At 47.1% G+C, this 20,479-nt stretch overlaps 1 protein-coding gene and 1 long non-coding RNA gene across 11 annotated transcripts in view; one reads left to right on the forward strand and one right to left on the reverse strand.

The window, feature by feature from the left end:
* Positions 1 to 20,479, reverse strand: part of DLG4 (discs large MAGUK scaffold protein 4) — a 147,319-nt gene that overhangs the window by 107,533 nt on the left and 19,307 nt on the right. For 3 of the 10 annotated variants that reach the window (XM_082197570.1, XM_082197584.1, XM_082197582.1), the window contains exon 1: positions 19,008 to 19,693. The exons of 5 other annotated variants lie outside the window; for them this stretch is intronic. In XM_082197570.1, the coding sequence (XP_082053696.1) occupies positions 19,008 to 19,037 (30 nt within the window). In that variant the 5' untranslated portion in view covers positions 19,038 to 19,693. Of the gene's footprint in view, positions 1 to 19,007; positions 19,694 to 20,479 lie in introns of those variants that run through there. 2 more of the 10 variants (XM_082197574.1, XM_082197573.1) reach the window with 1 other exon arrangement.
* Positions 1 to 20,479, forward strand: part of LOC309518154 — a 214,594-nt gene that overhangs the window by 88,384 nt on the left and 105,731 nt on the right. The window lies entirely within an intron of this gene.

The raw sequence follows: 20,479 nt of genomic DNA on the forward strand, positions 1-20,479 counted from the left end.
TCACGAACTTTTGGACCACCGCCTTACCGACGTGGGGATCCAGGGCACAGTCCTTCAATGGCTGCGCTCGTTTCTCTCTGGTCGGGGACAGAGGGTGGCGCTTGGGGGGGAATTGTCATCGCGCCACTCCTTGGTGTGTGGAGTACCTCAGGGCGCGATACTCTCCCCGATGCTTTTCAACATCTTTATGCGCCCCCTCGCCCAGCTTGTTCGGAGTTTTGGGCTGGGTTGTCATCAGTATGCCGATGACACCCAACTCTATCTGTTGATGGATGGCCATCCTGACTCGGCCCCAGACACACTGACCAGATGTTTGGAAGCTGTGGCTGGATGGTTACGTGGGAGCCGGTTGAAGCTAAATCCTTCGAAGACAGAGGTCCTGTGGCTGGGACGGGGCGATATGGGATTGGGGGGGCAACTCCCATCTCTTGCGGGGGCGCAATTAGTGCCAGCACCGTCCGTTAAGAGTTTGGGTGTAATCTTCGACACCTCCCTTTCCATGGAGGCGCAGATTGCAGCTATAACAAAGGCGGCATTTTTCCATCTCCGCCAAGCTAAGCAGTTGGCTCCTTACCTCTCTCGCCCTGACCTAGCCACTGTGATCCACGCGACGGTCACCTCCAGACTGGATTATTGTAACTCGCTCTACGTGGGGCTGCCCTTGAGACTGACCCAGAAACTCCAGCGGGTGCAGAATGCTGCAGCGAGACTCCTTACGAGGTCTTCGCTGCGAGATCACATTCACCCGGTGCTATACCAGCTGCACTGGCTCCCGGTGGAGTACAGGATCAGGTTTAAGGTGCTGGTTTTAACCTTTAAAGCCCTATATGGCCTAGGACCCTCGTACCTACGGGACCGCCTCTCCTGGTATGCCCCACAGAGAAACCTACGGTCTTCAAATAAAAACATCTTGAAGGTCCCAGGCCACAGAGAAGTTAGGCTGGCCTCAACTAGAGCCAGGGCTTTTTCGGCTGTGGCTCCGATCTGGTGGAACACTCTGTCACAAGAGACCAGGGCCCTGCGGGACTTGACATCCTTCCGCAGGGCCTGCAAGACAGAGCTGTTCCACCAGGCCTTTGGCCAGGGCACAGCCTGACTCCCTCCCTCGGCAATCTTCGCAGAGCTCTGGCCCAATGGTTGCTAGTGGCTTGAATTAATTAATTTTTATAATGAATGATTTTAGAATGTTGTTTATGTTGTACCTTTGTACTGTTTTATTGTTGTTAGCCGCCCTGAGCCCGGCTTCGGCTGGGGAGGGCGGGATATAAATAAAATTTATTATTATTATTATTATTATTATTATTTACTTGTTAAACTTATACCCCTCCGAAAGGAGCCCAGGGCAGCAAACACTTTTGCGATTAAAACATGTAATAAAAAATAAACAAAAAATATCTTTCAAATATCTTTTAAATGTTTTTAAAAAACTAAAAACAATAAAACATTTTAGAAAAATTAAAATCAGATACAACCAAATCATGTATGCCTGCTGAAACAGAAAAAAATTCAGCAGATGTGTCTAAAAGAGTACAATGATGGTACCTGCATAAGGTCAAGAGGCAGAGAGTAATAGTGCTTTAGCGGGTGCATTTATACTAGGTAAAAGGTAAAGGTAAAGGACCCTTGGACGGTTAAGTACAATCAAAGGCGACCATTGGGTTGCGGTGCTCATCTCACTTTCAGGCCAAGGGAGCCGGCGTTTGTCCACAGACAGCTTTCCAGGTCATGTGGCCGGCATGACTAAACCACTACTGGCGCATGGAGGACCGTGATGAGTGCCAGAGCGCACAGAAACGTTGTTTACCTTCCTGCCACAGCGGTACCTATTTATCTACTTGCACTGGTGTGCTTTCGAACTGCTAGGTTGGCAGGAGCTGGGACCAAGCAACAGGAGCTCACCCCATCATGGAGATTTGAACCACCGACCTTCCGATCAGCAAGCCCAAGAGGCTCAGTGGTTTAAACCACAGTGCCACTAGACCATCCACACATCATTCCGCTTCATTAGTTGCTGTGTGAAGCTTCCCCAATGCATTCTTGCTATCTGGAGGGACACTTCTGTCTGCCACAGAGGCTGAACAAAAAAGAAACTTGAACATTTGTGGTATAAAAAGGTATAGGATTTCAGCAGGCAGTTATGGGACCTGCATCAACTGGAAATGAAGCCGTCTATCTGCCCCAACATTTTGCAGGTGCAAACCATATTGAGAATGGGATCATATTGAATCACATCAATATCACCATGTACAAAAACAATCAAGAAAACACAAAGCATATCACTTGGATAAACTAGGGGAAGGGAAGCACATTCCACAGTGCAGCTTTCATCCCCAAACTGGATCCCTCCAGATGTTTTGGACTATAATTCTGTACTGGATGGAGGCTGATTGGGGTGGGGTGGGGGAGAATCTAGTCCAATACAAGTAAGTCATCAGATTGGAGAAGCTGGCCATAATGTCTAACTGCTGCAACTGTCTCTCAGGGCTGCCAGTATGCTGCTGGGCTTAAATTCGAGGTGTTATAAAGCCTTCAATAGTTTGGGACCAGATTACCTGAAGTATTGCCTCAACCCATATGTGCCCACTTGACCGCACAGCAATCTGTGGAACTGGCACCTTTACTAGTGCCACAAAATGTTTATCCCATGCTTGTGAGACATCAAACTTTTAGTGTGGCAGGAACTATGCTATACTACTCGCTTGCTTCTTTGTTTCAGGCAAGCACCTTTGTTGCCTTGCTTTTTAATGCTTGCTAAAATCTTGTTTGTTTAGGCAAACATACACAGAGCCTGCCATCATTGCTAGTAGCCATGAACAGACTTCTCCTTTATTAAACCAACCCAGACACATAGTTTTATGATGTGTGGTTCTTCTTAAACTCTGTTGAGTTTACAAAAAAAAATTATTTTTAAAAAAAGACTTTTGAAATAAAGTTTCATATTATTTTTTTTAGTGAATATCACCTCATTCTTTAACTACAACCTCCAGGAGGGAAGCACTCACAATCACAGCAGTCTCCCCGTCACCGGAGCAAGGTGGAGGAAGACTGTGGCAGGAGGGCTGGCACAACATCCACAAACACCATACGCACATCCAGCTCTAGGGCCTACATGTCCTTCGAGAAGCTGCCTCTTTCTTGTTCCTCTATGCCTTGCCTTGATCCGCACAGGCTACTCTCCCACAGGTACAGATTCCTTTCCAAATAAATTTTATTAGTTTTCCAATATTCCCCCAATAGCCAAATTATAACAATATCAATTAACTCCCAATTAATACAATCATTCAAACGCCAATCAACTTCCAATTAATACAATTTAGATAAAGGGGCTCCCCACATTTCTGAGTTCCATAATCTTATTAATGTCAGTTACATTTCAGTTAATATAATAATCCCTTAATCAACAGCTGCATAATTAATGGTTTCCATTTGTGTTGTCATACTATATAAATTTATTAAACTTCAAGTGAGGAACTCAAACTATTATCTTTGTTTTGTCCTGTGTGTGAAAAACTGTTCTGCCCATGGAGATTCCTTCTGACCACACAGGTACAGATTCCCCCCACACACACACCCTGTCTTGCGCAGGCCAGAAGGGAGGTCCACCCCATGCGACAAAAACAGTGTCCAGCATGCTTCCTGCATAGGGCTGTCAACCTATTTGCTCCAGCAGACTCCTATATCCTTCCTGGTGCCACAGTGGGCACTGCACCTGCTACCTGTCTAGCCACCTATCCAAGGCTGAGTGGTGAATGGCCCCCTTCATGCTTTCTTAGTTTGGAGCTGTCCCATTGGGAAGCTCTAGCAAAGAGGTAGCCCTCTGGGGGGTTTTAAACTACAGTTCCTCTCATTTCTGACCACTGTCCATACTGTCTGGAGATGATGGGAGTTGAGGTCCACAACATCTGGAGGTTATTATAGTGGCTACCCCTGCTGTAGCGTGTAAAAAAAATAAGTGTAAGTGTGTATGGGGAGTGGGGTGGGTTGCTAGTCCTCATTGCCATAAGTTCACTGGCTCCCTTCATTTGCAGGCAGCATGTGGATGTTGTTACCAGCAGTCCTTAATTGTTGGACATTGGTGAAGTTTCTAGGGATAGTGTGGGCTAGCTGGTCTTTCCTCCATTTTTTTATTTTCTACCTATGAGCTTGCCCCTCACGCTAGGCACTAGATGTAGTGGCTGTACTGCCAGAGCAGCAGCAGCATATATCTAGTCCCAGCATAATTTAAATATAAAGGTAAAGGTAAAGGGACCCCTGACCATTAGGTCCAGTCAGGGCCGACTCTGGGGTTGTGGTGCTCATCTCACTTTACTGGCCGAGAGAGCCGGCGTACAGCTTCTGGGTCATGTGGCCAGCATGACTAAACTGCTTCTGGAAAACCAGAGCAGCACACGGAAATGCCGTTTACCTTCCCGCCGGAGCGGTACCTATTTATCTACTTGCACTTTGAGGTGCTTTTGAACTGCTAAGTTGGCAGGAGCAGGGACCGAGCAACGGGAGCTCACCCCGTAATGGGGATTCGAACCACTGACCTTCTGATCAGCAAGTCCTAGGCGCCACAGCGCCTGAATGCCTAAAATTAAGCCTGAATGCCTAAAATATGGTGACTGGGTTAGTGGAAGAACCTTATGAAAGGTGGGATGAAAAATGTGGGCACTGTAAATGCTAAGTATTAATTATTTAGTGCACAAATCCCTGTTTGACATCACAAGCTGGCCCTTCAGCCAGTCTCCCACCCCAAGCCCAGCATCAGTCATCTCATCCACAACTTTACAAGGTTGTTGTAACAATGACTAGGAGACTGGAGAGGAATCACAGCAAAAAAAAAAGACAGTCTGCTGCAAGGGTCATTAAGATGGGTGGGTCACGGCCAAGAAGAATCAGGAGACAGTCCCCACACAACTCTGAAGTTATCTGCTGCATTCACACATGATATTCTCCCACAGGAACCCCTGCAGTTCTTAGTATCCTCAGGAGAGGCCTCAATCTAGAATTTGATCTAGTGCTTTTGAAAGCAGGGCCTTCCCTGGAGCAGCACCACAACATAGGCTTATACAGTCAAGCCATATGGTCTATCTAGCTCAGTATTGTGTACATTGACTGGCAGAAGTTCACTGGAATTTCAGACAAGGGGTCTTTCCCAGCACTGCCTAGAGATTTCATCAGGCCGCTCGGAGGCCTCAGGTAATGCATGCAAAACAGGTAATTTACCTGCTGTGCTACTGTCAAATGTAAAGCAGGTGTCTTTGTTGCCGAGTTTCAAGGCAGTTTGAGATGCTGCTGCCTCTGCCTCTGCCTCCTTCTCCTCAGAAGCATTTGTAAGATCTTAATAAGAAGTTGAGACTTTTCCAACTGATTCACCTCCTTTAACTTTCTTCCCTGCCCTGCTAGTGCAACATAACACGGCACCCTTACTTTTGTGGGAAGACAGGACAGGACTAGTATATATATAGCAATAAAGATCTAAGCTTTTGGACTCTATATGTGCTCAGGGACTAGGAATGGGGGAGAAAGGGTGCTAAATCTAGTTCTGTGACAGGAGGTGGTGTCCTCAGTGGCTAGGAGTGCCCTTTACCAACCAGTTATTGGCTGTTCCTGGATCAGGATAGCTTGAGCACAGTTGTCCATGCATTGGTAACCTCATGACTGGATTACTGCAGTGTGCTGTATGTGGGGCTACCCTTGGGGTTGATCTTGAGGCTGCAGCTGGTGCAGAACACAGTGGCTATATTGCTTCAGGAAGCAAACTATCACCAGCATAGAACACCCTGCTTTCATGATTTTCACTCACAGCCAATCTGCTAACCAGGACAAGTTCAAGGTGTTGGTACTAAGTCCCTGTGCCGTTCAGGACCAAGTTACCTGAGAGATCACGGTACCCCTTATACACCCAGTTGATTACTTCAATCTGCACAAAAGTCTCTCCTGCAAGTTGAGTCGGTGGTAGTGTTCACCCTGGGTGACGTTAGGCAAGTCACTGTCTTCTTTCAGCGTAAGCTACCTCACAGGGTTGTTGTGAGAATAATTTGAGGAGAAGAACCATGTACACCACCTTGAGCTCATGGGAGGAAAAGGTGGTATATAAATGATAGCAATGAATGAAAAAGTTTCAGTCAAGAGGAGGGTTTGTAGTGTGGCTGCCCCTGTTCTGTGGAAGAGCATTCCTGTCGAGATGTGACAGGCAACCACTATCTGCACTTCTGGAAATAGCTGAAGACATGTTTTGCTCCAACAAGCTTTCCAGGTAGATAAATGGTTCTTTACTATGAATGTCCACTTGTTAGGATTTTAATCATTTTTTAAATGTATTTGCTGTTGTATTTTTAATTGTTTTTAATTATTTTGTTAATAAATTGCTAAATTTACTGTTTTATTTGTAAATCACCTTGAGACAGTGGATTAGAAGGTGATTAATAAATTAAGTGCCTTAATAGTACTAATAATTAATTTTGCCTTACATTTGAATCAGAAACCACTTAATTCACACTCCTCAAACCAAACCACAAACTGAAACACTACTATTCTTTGAAATTTTTGCTTCTCCAAATTTTGCATGCAGTTCTCCAACGAATGTGTACAAAAACATGGTCGGGCATAAAAAATGCATAATGTTGGTGAAAATGCATTGTAGTAGGAAAAACACTTGCAAAAATGTGCATGTTAGTCCAAACTGTATGCAAAAATATGTACGGTATATTCTAAGAAATTTTAAATTGTTGTAACCCACCCTGGGACCTGAAGGATAGGTAATAATAATAATAATAATAATAATAATAATAATAATAATAATAATAATATATGGGCTGAGTCTACCTGCTTCCAGGATTCATCTTGGGCACTGGAAACAGAATTTATCTGTGACCTGGAAGTTAAGCAAGCCCTTAACCTCTTCCCCATATTGCACCCCCATGCCAAATTAATTGCATGTGTGTCCCCCCATCTCTTTGGGAGTCCTTGGGGTGGGTAGAAAGGGAACTGAATGGAACTGGGCATGAAGGGCCTACACAGGAAAATGGAAGGGGGTGTTGCTGTACGTTGCCTGAAATAATCCCCCCCTACGCATTCATGATCCAGTTATCCCTGGTTGCCATGGCATCCAAGAGGCAGCCGAGGCTGATAGGAGGGGGGGAGGGTGCTGGGATGAGGCGGCCAAGGATTGAGAAAAGAGATAAAAGTGGGGGAGGGAGGAAGAAACTGGATAGAGCAGCCTCCCCCAATGTGGCACCTTCCAGATGTTTCAAACTACAGCTCCCATCATCCCTCAGCTGGCTAGTGGATGATGGGAGCTGTAGTCCAAAACTTCTAGAGGGAACCTGCGTGGTGCAGACTGCTTTCGAAATCAGGAGTGGGTTGAGCATTGCCTTAGGAAGCTTTCGTCAATCTCACCCCTTGGCCTGAGGTGTTTTAGTTACCTCGCAATTGTCAAAAAACAGTTGCACAACCCTCTACCGCCCCGAACCAAAATTTGGGTGGTTTCAAAAACACACATCTTCATGCCTGTGGGTATCACCACCTCTGCCTTAAAACAGCAAACAGCTGTGATGCGGGAACATCCCACCACCATCCACCCCAACCTCTGCTGGCAGCACCGGGGGTTTGGGTGAGAGAGAGTGGCCTGTATTGACCCCTGCCTTGTTCTGTAAGCCATAACAGCTCTTCACATATGAATCACAGAATCATAGAATCATAGAGTTGGAAGAGACCACAAGGGCCATCGAGTCCAACCCCCTGCCAAGCAGGAAACACCATCAGAGCACTCCTGACATATGGTTGTCAAGCCTCTGCTTAAAGACCTCCAAAGTAGGAGACTCCACCACACTCCTGGGCAGCAAATTCCACTGTCAAACAGCTCTTACTGTCAGGAAGTTCTTCCTAATGTTTAGGTGGAATCTTCTTTCTTGTAGTTTGGATCCATTGCTCTGTGTCCGCTTCTCTGGAGCAGCAGAAAACAACCTTTCTCCCTCCTCTATATGACATCCTTTTATATATTTGAACATGGCTATCATATCACCCCTTAACCTCCTCTTCTCCAGGCTAAACATGCCCAGCTCCCTTAGCCGTTCCTCATAAGGCATCGTTTCCAGGCCTTTGACCATTTTGGTTGCCCTCCTCTGGACACGTTCCAGTTTGTCAGTGTTCTTGAATTGTGGTGCCCAGAACCTCCTTGAGAGACTTCATAATATAAAGGGCTGGTGTGGGCAGGAACTGGAGGTACAGAAAGGTGAATGCCTTGGAGGAGATCGGGGGCCACTCAGGGTGGCAGACAGATCTGAAGCAGAATTCATGTGGACAGTCTCCTGAGCAAGCTAAACTATGGAACTCACTCCAGAGGCATCCAAGGTCACCAACATGGATACAGGATTGGGAAGGGCTATCAGTGGCTAGTAGCCAGGATGGCCATGCTCTGCCTCCAGTCAGAGGCAGCGATGTTTCTGAATACTAGTTGCTGGAAGCCACAGGAGGGGCAAGTGCTTTTATGCTTGGATCCCACTTGAGGATTTCCAGATGGCAACTGTGAGAACAGGATGCTGTCCTAGATGGGCCATTGGCCTGATCCAGTAGGGCTCTCCCAGCAATCTTATAAGCTCCACTGGGATAAATAGGCGTGGGTCCCATTCATTTCAATTGATCTTATTTTGGAGAAAGTTTCCCCCAGGAGCTGGGTAGATCTGGCTCATCTCCAGCACTAGCGGCGGCATCCCCTTAAATATCTTAAAGCCACCTTCTCCAAACTGGTGCAGTCCTTGGCCATGGTAGTCACTGGAAGTTGGACTCCAGCAACATCTAGAGGGCCTTGCATGGAGGAAGACTCTCTTAAAGCTACCCCCTCTGTCTGCTGCTTCTGTTCATGAATACAGCTTAGCAGACCCTTGGTCTGCACTGTTACAATCCCATTCATGCCAATGACCCCTGGGGGCAGCCACCATTTTTTTGCAGGCCTGGGGGGGGGATTCATTCATAATGTGCCCTCCATCTCAGGTATGTGTGTATATTGCAGGGGGGCTGGGGATGGGAGGACAGCACTGCACTGCACAATAAACACTGGCTTCACATTGCAGGCCATCTTCAGCACACACCAGGGCTGCTGGGGAGACAGAGATATTTCCATCACTTCCCTGAGCGCTTCCCATAACTTCAGAAAAGCATTTGTCAGGAGATGACACAGAATGTACTCCTGTCAGTGGAGTGCATGTAGGTAGCACAGAGATATAAGGCACATACTTCCTTGCAAAACACCATTAGCTTTTGTTCACACAAATGCGGCCCAAGCTTCTAGTCCTCTTTGAGGCCACCACCACTTTTTGTACAAAAACTCAGGGCCCATAGCAGCTGCATAGTATGGTAAGTAGAAACCAGCTGACAAAGTGTTTCCCCCAACACTGCAACGCTCACCTGTTGATCCCCGGCTATCATGGTGGATGTAAAAGGACACAGAGGCCCTGCCTTCCTGCCTGCATGGAAACCTTTGAAAACAACGCAAGAACACAACAGGATTGCAAACATGTCCTCTGCAGTCTGAGTCCCTTTCCATCATCCACCTCACTATCACCTAACCCAGCACTGTTCTCATCCACCATCACTCCAGACAAACACAGAATGTCTGGTGAAAATCCAATGGCTGCAACAGAAATACTCTATTCAAGACCCCTGAACAATTAGTTTGCATATTTTCAATCATATTGGGGGGGCATTAATGCCAAATTTGCATTATTATTATTGACAAACAAAAGCCCATCAACCAATTAAACATCACAAACATCCACTTCTGGAATAGAAATCTCTTAAAATCTGTGGCCTCCCAAGGATTTGCCACCCCAAACAACCCTGTTGGCAAAAACAGCTCCTTTTGGTTCGAAGGCCAGTCGCTATCTTATACCAAACCCAGCTCATTGAAGAAGAGTCCAGGACAACCCAAAAGCTTGCAGTCCTAACCAGTGAAGTTTATTTTTATTTATATCCCTCATATCAAGGAGCCCAGGATGGCAAACAAGAAGTGATAAAATGATAAAAACATCTTTAAAACTTTTCCAGTACAGATGTAGACTGGGATGAAGAGCTCAACTTAGAAGGCTTGTCAAAACTTGTCTGAGGAGATAAGCAAACAGCTAGCCAAAGCATTTGCTGCATCTCTAAAGCTTGCTACCTAGCCAGAGGAAACTCAGTGGTAGAATGCAGGAGGGTACTAGGATCAATCCCCAATGGCATCTGCAGGTAGGGCTGGGAAAGACCTCTTGCTTGAAACCCTGGAGAGCCACTGCCAGTCAACAATACAGAACAAGTGTCTGAATCGGTAGAAGGCAGCTTCCTGTGTGACCTTTCCATTCTTATAAAAATCTGGGATTTAGCCACCCTCTTTCCCTTTAGAGCAAACCTCACAGCTATAATCCTATATCCACCACCCATACAAGAGCAACTAAATGGGTCATGGTATATGTAACACACTCACTAGATAAGCAAAAACTGGATTGATTGCTGCCAGCATCCCCTTGGTTTTTCCTAAGCTATGAAGCTGCCTTGTCCCAAAACTCAGGCAATCCCTCCATCTACTCTAGTTTTGCCTATGCAGATCTACACCATATATTAAAAGAAATTAAAGGCACAAGGGATGCAGGTGGCGCTGTGGTCTAAACCACAGAGCCTAGGACTTGCCGATCAGAAGGTCGGCGGTTCAAATCCCCACGACGGGGTGAGCTCCCATTGCTCGGTCCCTGCTCCTGCCAACCTAGCAGCTCGCAAAGTGCAAGTAGATCAATAGGTACCGCTCTGGCGGGAAGGTAAACGGTGTTTCTGTGCGCTGCTCTGGTTCACCAGAAGCGGCTTAGTCCTGCTGGCCACATAACCCGGAAGCTGTACGCCAGCTCCCTTGGCCAATAAAGCGAGATGAGCGCTGCAACCCCAGAGTCGGTCACGACTGGACCTAATGATCAGGGGTCCCTTTACCTTTACCTTTAAAGGCCTATTAAAATCACATGGCTTCTCCCAAAGAAACATGAGCACTAGTTTGTTAAAAGTGCTGGGAACTGCAGCTCTGTGAGGGTGAAACTACAGTCCCCAGGATTCTTTGGGGAAGCATATGCTTTGAACGTGCTTTCAATGTATGGTGTGGATAGAGGGAGGGTGGCTAGTAGTTGTTCTTCAGGGTCTCAGGGAGAGGAGAGTCTCTCTTCTTATGGCCTGCCCCTGCCCCTTTCATCTGAAGAGGCTGTTGGCGATTAAACCAAGGACTTTTGACATGCAAAGCTGATGCTCCACCACTGAGTTCTGGACCACGCACCCCATTGAGGATGCCAGATCTTCAGACAGGCTCAAGGCATTTTCAGACAAGATGCTGAAAGTGACATTGACCCTCTCCACCACAACCACCATGGACACTGTCACTGACCAGCCCTTCACACCATTCACACCTCCAAATGTAGGACAGAGAGCAGGAAAAGTCAGTTAAAACAAGTATCTTCCACCTTTTCAGACCCAGGACCCACTTTTAACTCCAACATGCATTTGGATAACCCTTTTCTTGGATCAGGCTGCAACCCACTAGTGGGTCCTGACCCACCAGTTGAAGACAAGAGAGTTTAAAAAATGTCAAATATATGTTCCCAGCAAATGCTTTTTTAAAAAGCAAGTGAGTTTGAATACTACTTCTAACGGTATACATTTTTAAAGCATCAGTGGAGTGGAAAGTATGTTGGACTGTGGGGGCCAGGCAGGAGAGGAGATCTGGGCCCAAATTCCTAAAAATCAATGAAATGCAGTGGGTGAAATTGATGGGCTCAACTCTCCCAACTAATCTACCTCACAGAGCTGCTGAGATGGGAGGGGGCAGATGATTCACATAAACTGTCCAGAATTCCTTAGGTGGGGGAAAAGGATAAAAACTAGACAGCATGAGCAAAAATGGAAGATTTTTACAAGGTCTATTTGGGTTGCATAAGTTGTTTTCTCTAAAACATACACATCCCACCTTTTCCAAAATAGCTTTAAGGCCAATTAAAAGATTATTAAAATAAAACAGTACAATATACAATTAAAAATCATAAATACATCCAGCTTTTCTTGATATCAAGAAAAAAATGTGCGCGCCAGATTGCCTATGTGGTTATTAGCATACGTGTTTGAAAGGCACCTACTCTGGATCAGATCTGTCAATCTCACTGACTGATACCCAAGATCTACCTGCTGGGATGCAACAGGTGTGTTGTGTGGGTGTGTACACATGTGTATAAAGTTTCCAGTGGATTCTGGGGTGTTTTGCATCCACAACCACAACCTTCCCTAAATGCCCTTATGAGGACTTTTGTTCCAACACCAAATGCTTGAAAACAGGTCCTGTGGCTGAATTCTCACTGAGACTGAGCCTTTCCAAATTGCCTAATTTACGGTACTTCCCTCCCCCTCTCACATACTGCTGCATGATACCTCCCACCCACCTTCTGCCAGCTCAAGGGCCTTTTCTAAATTTCAGCAAAGCCCCCCTTTCAGCAATTCTTGGACCAAATCATTTATAAACCTTTGGGGAGGCAGTGGTCACAGGTCAGTCCTGGTTCACTCACCCATCCTCAGAAGCATTTCTCTTTTTTGGAATCTCTCTTCTACTGTGAGTTTCTCTCTCCTTGTCACTCACACACACACACACACACACACACACACAAACAATGACTCATTCCCAATCCAGATTATCAATGGTAAAAGCCACACAGGCATGTTACACACACACACACACACACACACACACACACACACACACACACACACAAAAATGTCACCAACCAACCGGATGCCCTATCCCACCCCCATTTTCTTACAGCTGCTAAAGAACACCACACTCTCACAAATAATCCATGCCTGGAGAGACAGGGAACAAGAAAAAAGGGTGAAGGTAAAGGCAGTGCTATTCTAGGCTATCTAGCAGCTTTCTGGAGTCACATTCCGGATGCCTTGATGAGGACTGATCTGCAAGACTGCCACTTTTTAAATAAATCTATTCCCACCACCAACCCCAAGAAATTTTAGCACATACATGGAAAGAGCTCAGTAGAGGCAAGCAGATCATATTGGACACCATGAAGAAGGACCCACAAACCATCAGGCCATAATAGTCATGATCCGTTGGGACGCTGTCTCACAAAGACCCCAGAAAAATGAACTGTAACTGCACCTTGCATGGAAAAATGTCTGGATGGATCATGCCCTGTGCTAATTATCTGAAGAAGTGAACATAGGAAGCTGCCTTATTCCAAATCACGCTCTTTGCCCATCCAGGTAGGTATTTTCTGCACTGGCAGCAGCTCTCCAGGGTTTTAGGCAAGGGATATCCCCAGTCCTACCTGGATATGCCATTGGAGATTGAGCAGGATCCTTCACAGCACCCCTAGAAGCCTCTTAATGTGTCTATCCCCATCTAGATGGGGAACCAGCAGCCCTCTAGATGTTGCTGGACTGCAACTCCCATCATCCCTGATTATTGCTGTTGCTGGCTGAGGCTTATGGGAACTGGAGCCCAACAATATATGAAGGGCCACAGGTTCCCCTCTTACCCCAATCTACAAGTTACCCTCCAAAGTCTAGGGGAGGTGGAAGGTCCTCCCCCATCAGCCTTTTTTGATTCCCTAGCTCTGAAGTTGAAACTATTTAGCCATGGCTATTAGGTGTTTTTGAAACAAACAATAGCCATGGCTAGATACTTTCAAGTCCAATCTCTGTCCAGAGCATTCAAAATAGCCCAGCAAGGATTCCTTGCCCAACACCTAGTCATCTAAAAAACATACTTTCCATCCTGGTCATTGACAAGTGGTATAATCAAATCCCCCATGTGATTTACCTGAAGCACCTTGGTACTAATGCACCCACCTCCCTAATAAATTAATACCCCTATATTGTGACATTAGATGAGGAATGGGAGACCTGCACCCTTCCAAATGCTGCTTGACTCAATTCCCATCAGCCTCAGCCAAGCATGTTCAGGAAGAAGAAGAAGAAGAAGAGTTTGGATTTGATATCCCGCCTTTCACTCCCCTTCAGGAGTCTCAAAGCGGCTCACATTCTCCTTTCCCTTCCTCCCCCACAACAAACACTCTGTGAGGTGAGTGGGGCTGAGAGACTTCACAGAAGTGTGACTGGCCCAAGGTCACCCAGCAGCTGCATGTGGAGGAGCGGAGACGCGAACCCGGTTCCCCAGATTACGAGACTACCGCTCTTAACCACTACACCACACTGGCTCCACACTGGAATGATGGGAGTTGTAACTCTGGCAACTACACAAATTTCCCCACTCCTGCATTAAATCCAAGGCCTTCTAGAAAGGAAAGCTGAACCTGTTCACACTTGTACATCCACCCCCAATGCTCTACCTGGATCAATCAGTCTCCGCCAATATGCATTCAAGACAGATGCAAAAATCATGAAACTCAGTAGCTGGGAAAGGGCCCAAACTCAGTGGTAGAACAGCTGATTTTCATGCAGAAGGCCCCAGGGTTCAACCCCATATGGCATTTCCAGGTACAGATGAGAAAGGATTCCTGTCTGCAACCTGGAGAGCCACTGTCAGTGTACCATCGGTGATAATAGTCTGACTTAGTATAACGACAGTTTCCTATATTCTTAACCAAGTGACTAGAAAAGATGGCTGATTGATATCAAACACCTTTGCACTCCTGATTCTAGGCATTTGTCTACATCTAGATGATTCCAAATTGCCATCTTCACAGGCCTCAAGGCAAATTTCTACTCCAGTTGTTAAAATGAAGTGTGGGAGGGGGGACTTTCCTGAAGCCTCTAGAATACACATACAAACTGGGCAGGATCCAGACACCACTGTTAACACACTCTGATATCAACTTAGAGGATAATACAGAGCATCTAATTTACCTGCAGAAGGATCCAGGTTCAATCCCTAAAGGCATCACCAGGTAAGAATCAGAATGTCCTCTGTCTGAAACCCTGGACAGCCACTGCTGCCAGTCTTTGTTGACAATACTGTGCTTTATGGACCATAGAGCTATATAGACTCAACTATTTGGACAATACTGATCTAGATAATCTGAATCAGTATAAGGTAGCTTCCTATGTTCCTAGGAGGGGGACCGGCAAGCCCAGGGGCCGAATGCTGCCCTCTAAGCCTCTGTATGTGGCTCTTGGGACTCTCCTCAGGACACACCCAAGGCTTCATCCCTGTCCCCATCTCAAGTGTTTTTGCTTGTCTGAAAAAGACTTTTTGCCCCCTAGAAAGTTACCTATGAGGAGATGTGGCCCTCGGGCAAAAAATGTTTCCCCACATTTGTCCTAGAACTCTGACCAGATTGTCCACAGGAAATGCCTCTAAAAAATTCTCCCCTAGGAAAAAAGAAAAAAGAAACTACCTGCCTTTAAATCTCCTGACGTCACCTGCTCTTGACACTTTAAGAACTCTTCATGGATCAAAACTATGAATGGGAAGGCAGGCAAGAACACTCCCACACAGCTCACTGTGGGTGGCTTAACTCAACCCAACTTTCTCCCTGGATTCTATTTTTAATACCTGCTGGTCAACTCTGAAGAGTGGGTTTCCAAGCTTAGCCAAGCCCCTGAAGACCCCAAATGACAGACAAATACCATGAAGCCATCAAATGTTGATCAGGCCCTTAGCCTGGAATGTAAGGAAGCAAAAACCAATCTAATAAACCTCAGGGGACCTTCTCTCCCACCCTTCCTCAACACATTCATCACCCCTCCACATGCACTTAACCAGCAAAGAATCCAAGGCCAGTCCTTAGAAGATCTGATAAGAGTAGAGATGGATGAAGCCTCAGGAAGCAAAGCCCCAGCCAATCACTCCCAGTGCCCACATCCATTATTAATGGACCATTGTCAATTTATGGAAAGTGGGGGGAGGCTATTTTCAGTGGAAGTCCAATTCCCCCTCCCCCAGAAAACCTATTGTTCACTCTTGCCAGTGACTTCTAAAATTTATTATAATTTTATTACTTATACCCCGCCCATCTGACTGGGTTGTCCCTCTCATGATGGGCCAAGGCCTCCTGCTGCTATGCTGAGAGCCCTCCCTCTCCACAATCAACAGACTCCCCCTCCCCAAAACCATTTTTTAAAAAATAAAAATTAAAGCACTCTATTCTTATGCCTCACAGTGTTCAGACACACTTACAGATGTGTTGTGTGTCTGCACAAATTAATGTAGATATACCCTCACATTCAGGGCTAAGAAATAACTTACAGTCTCTGTAAAATTGATTTCCCCAACCCAACACCCTCCAGATCTTGGGACTGCAACTCCCATCAACCCCAGTCAGTACTGGTTAGGGCTGATGGGAGTTGTAGTCCCAACATCTGGAGGGCATCCGATTGGGAAAAGCTGCCCCAGATTGTGTCTCCCCTCCTCACACACCCAACCCTATTAACGCCATTCCCCACCCACTCCACTGCCTGCTTTACATTCCGCAGCAAAATCAATCTAGACACCCATCATACAGAGCCCCCTACCCTGATTTTCAGTTATGCGGCCTAGAGACACTTCTCAAATAGACCATATCACTTTCCCCACTACCAAGAAAATTTGTTGGGGGGTTTTGTGGGGGGGGGAGAACCCCAGACATTCTCTCATCTTCCTATTTGCACTTACACCTTTCAACCACCACCACCCCAAATTCCTCTTCCGCCTGGAAGCGGACAGCCACTGCAGTTTCTACTACTGGTTCCTATCAGACACTCGAACCACTCAACCTCTCTCTCTTCTACCACTCCACCCTCCTCACTCACACCCCAAAATCAGCATTCATGTACAGTTGGAGTGTGGTATTTAGCGCAAGCATTGTGTGTGTGTGACGGGCAGAACGAAATGGCTCCTTTTGGTGCTATTTCTGTCTCTCTCCCCCTCCCCCCACTCACACTTATGTACACCCCGGGTGATGCGCTCTCAACACCCCACTCTTTTTTCAAAAAAAACACCCCAATAAGCCAGCTACACTTTAAGCCACCTCAGCCAAAAGCAACACCTGTTCACTGTGTACCCCTGGAGCCTGGCCACCCCCACCCCACAGACTCATTCACTCTCCCCCCACCCACCCACCTCAATGCCTTATTTTATAATTAAATGTTCACCCCGCCCTGACTAATCAGGACTGAATCATTCCATTCTCCAAAGGCCTGATGGGATGTTGGATTGCTCTGCGTTTCCATGGAGGGCAGAAAACCCAATGCGGAATGCTTTTCTTTTTTTCTTTTTTTGTTAAGAAAGGTTTCTTGATCTTGCTTTGTCAAGACACTGCATTCCACAGCTTCCCCCCACCCTCCCTCTTAGGTGGTGCATTCTTATGCTTCCTCCATCTGCTGTTCTCTGAAGTAACATGAGTTTGCTAAGAGACAAATACTTTCGGATGAGCATCAGAAGATGTCAGACTTCTATCCTTCCCTCACTCCCCAACACTGCTCTCCCTCCTGCTGCCCATTTTGGCACATGCAGGCCTTCTTCTCTTGCCCCCACCCCACTGGCAACCTCCATCACACACCTGTGGGAAACCCTTTTATTCCAACAGCCAGGAGCAGGGGCAGCTCTCAATCCTAGTCCAGTGGAGAAAGGGAGAATTCAATTCCCAATACCCACTCAGAACCAGGCCCTGAATGAGGCCTGGAAATCTCAATGACCACCACCACTACCCACCCACCCACAGCACCAGGAAAAGAAGTCAGGGAAGGGAGGTAGAGGGACTAGGAAAGCAAGGCCAGAAATTGCTGAGCACCAAGGTCCATGGAGAGCACTAAGGAAATGGATGGGTCCCCTTGCTACCTTATATAGGACTCAAGTGGGTCTCAGATTGGACAGAGAAGCACCTACTCCTCAGTTCTCAATACTGTAGCTATTGACAAGTTTTCCCAAGACCAGTAGCCCAAATCTAGAATTCCCAGCACCCCAACACACACACACACACACACACACACCATTTCAACAATCGAAAGTCTCCTAGTTATTAAAACAATCACCACCCAACCTTTCCAGGCACACAGATATATAACGCAGTGCTATGAGTTGTCTTGGGGAAGGACCCCAACCTCCCTCACACACACCAAATGAAACTGCATAGCAAAAGCATCTCTCTCTCTCTTACACACACACACACACACACACACACACACACACACACACACACTTTTATGGCAAAGCCCTAGAGCCCCCAGCTAAAACAGAGAGGGACCTCAACCCTTGACCTGTACTTCACCACTAACCCTAATCTTAGAACCATTCCAGCCCTAAGACATTTCAAAGTGGAATTGGGAACGGGTCCATTCCACCCCCTCCGCACACACAAACCTCCCAGCAACCTCTGGACCTGTACAATGTGTGTGTGTGTGCATGCACAAACATGCACACACCTGCACCCAATGTCAGCCTAGTAGTGTGTTGTGTTCCCAGTGCTCCGCCACCGTCACCATCATGGGCACGTTCCTTTAGCTGCAAGCTCTTTAAGACACAAGCCTTGTGGCATCCACTTTCAGCACCACGGAGAGCACCAACGATTCAGCACCAGGGCCAGCATCCTCACATTCCAGCAGTAAAGATGCCACCTTTTGCCGCTGCAACACCCCATTTCTCTCCCTCCTGCCTCTTTATAGGGACGATTCCACCTCCCCAATCTCACCACCACTACCCCACATCACCCTATAGAGCCTTATCCCACGCAGCCATCGGCTCCATGGAAACTGCTCATGGGAGAGACAGAAGGCTTCTGGAGACCTCCTCCCACCACTTCAAGCAATGGAGGAGTCTCTTCCATTGCTTACCACAACCATCATAACCACCCCTATCGCCAGCGACCACCTTGGCACCCAGTAGCATTGCCAAGCTGTTCCATGCCACCCATCAGCAACTGCCCCTGCTCCGTCGCTTGACACACAGACAAATACACATGGCTTTCTAGAGCTCTCTTACCCCCCCTCCCCTTCCCACCCTTTGCAGAGGTGAGCAAACTACCCCACAGTTAACAAGAAGCACAAAATATACCCCCTCCAGAGGCAAATCTTACCTTGGTAGTGACTATGCACAAGCAGTCCATCCCTTTCTTGACTCAAGCACCTAGCTGGGAAAGGTCTGTAGAACATCAGATATTCCGGGGCTCAGGGTTACCGCTTGCCCCCCCCCCCCTCAACTATGGTTCTTGGGTAGCTCACCCTGACTGATGAGGGGTACCAGGGGTGTTACGTCCCACCCGCCCCTGAGCTACGATTTGGTGTATCCTAGGGGTGCCAAAGCTGGCATCTGGGTGGTGTGTGTGTGTGTTAGGGTGGGGGGATGCCAGTTGGGAGTATGCGAGAGATGAAAGGCAGCGTGTGTGAAAGGAGAGGCGAGAGATCCAAAAGGAAGGGGGAGAGAGAGAGCTTACAGTGAGGGGGGGGGAGTGACAGAATGTAAGGAAGGAAGGGGAGGGTGGAAAAAGGAAGGAGGCTCTGCCTGTTCTCAGAGAAACAGAGTCCTTTGCTCCCTTCGCTCAAGATGGGCAGCTGGAAAGAGGTGCAGAGGTGGAAAAGAAGGTGGAGGGGTGGGAAAAGAGGGGAGGAAGAGAGATAGAGAGAAGGGGGGAAGAAGGGGGAAATGGGGGGAAGGCCAGGAGCAGGGGGGGGTCCCGCTAAGATGTAGGGGCTGAATTGGCGAGAGGAAGAGCCCTCTTGCTGCTCCCCATCAGAGGGAGGGGAGAGGGACCTGGAATATGGAGCAGTGAGAGAGGGGGGCACAAAGAAAAAGGGGGGAGGGAGAGGAGGTTAACCTTTTGAGTGCCAGAACGGATCCAGCCCAGCAAGGGAGGTGGGCGGTGTGTGGAGGCAGCAACGTCACCGGGAGTTAACTCTCCCAGCGCCAGAGAGACTGAAGGTAGTAGAATGAGAGGCTGGCGGGAGGGAGATTGAATTTCAATTGTGGGTGAAAGTGAAAGGCACAGACAGCCTCTTCCCAGCACCAAAGTCCAGAAAGGATCAGGAAGGGAGAGATCAGGAACTTTGGTGGGGTGGGTGTGTTTGTATGTGTGTGTGAGAGACTGCAGGTGTATATTTTTGTCACATGAGCCCACCCAGCATGGGTCATGCATGTACAGTAACTGGCAGAAAGTGGTGGTGACAAAGTGGGATCCAAAAGGTGTTGGGAGACCCTGGGAACCCAGTGCTTATGCACAAGCGTTGAGTGTGATATTTCAGGGCAGGGTATTGATCCTCATCTAATTTGGGAAGATTTTTCTTCCTTTGTATAATGGTTGGGAGGGAGAAGATAATCACAAGTATATGTATATGTGAGTGTGTGTGACACACACACACACAGTCTCACTCACACACACACTTGAGACCAATTTAATTTTACACCTAACAGGAAATATCTCATATAAAATGGTGGGGGGCTGCCTGGGAGCCAAGAGAGGGGGTAAAAAAAAGAAAAATATGGCCACCCCCACAAATCTGACCTTTACACACACAGGATCTCCAGGAATTCATTAACATTCTCTCCCTCAAA

This window comes from Podarcis vaucheri (genome assembly GCF_965113315.1).
Source record: "Podarcis vaucheri genome assembly, chromosome: 13".
Taxonomy (NCBI): Eukaryota; Metazoa; Chordata; class Lepidosauria; order Squamata; family Lacertidae; genus Podarcis; species Podarcis vaucheri.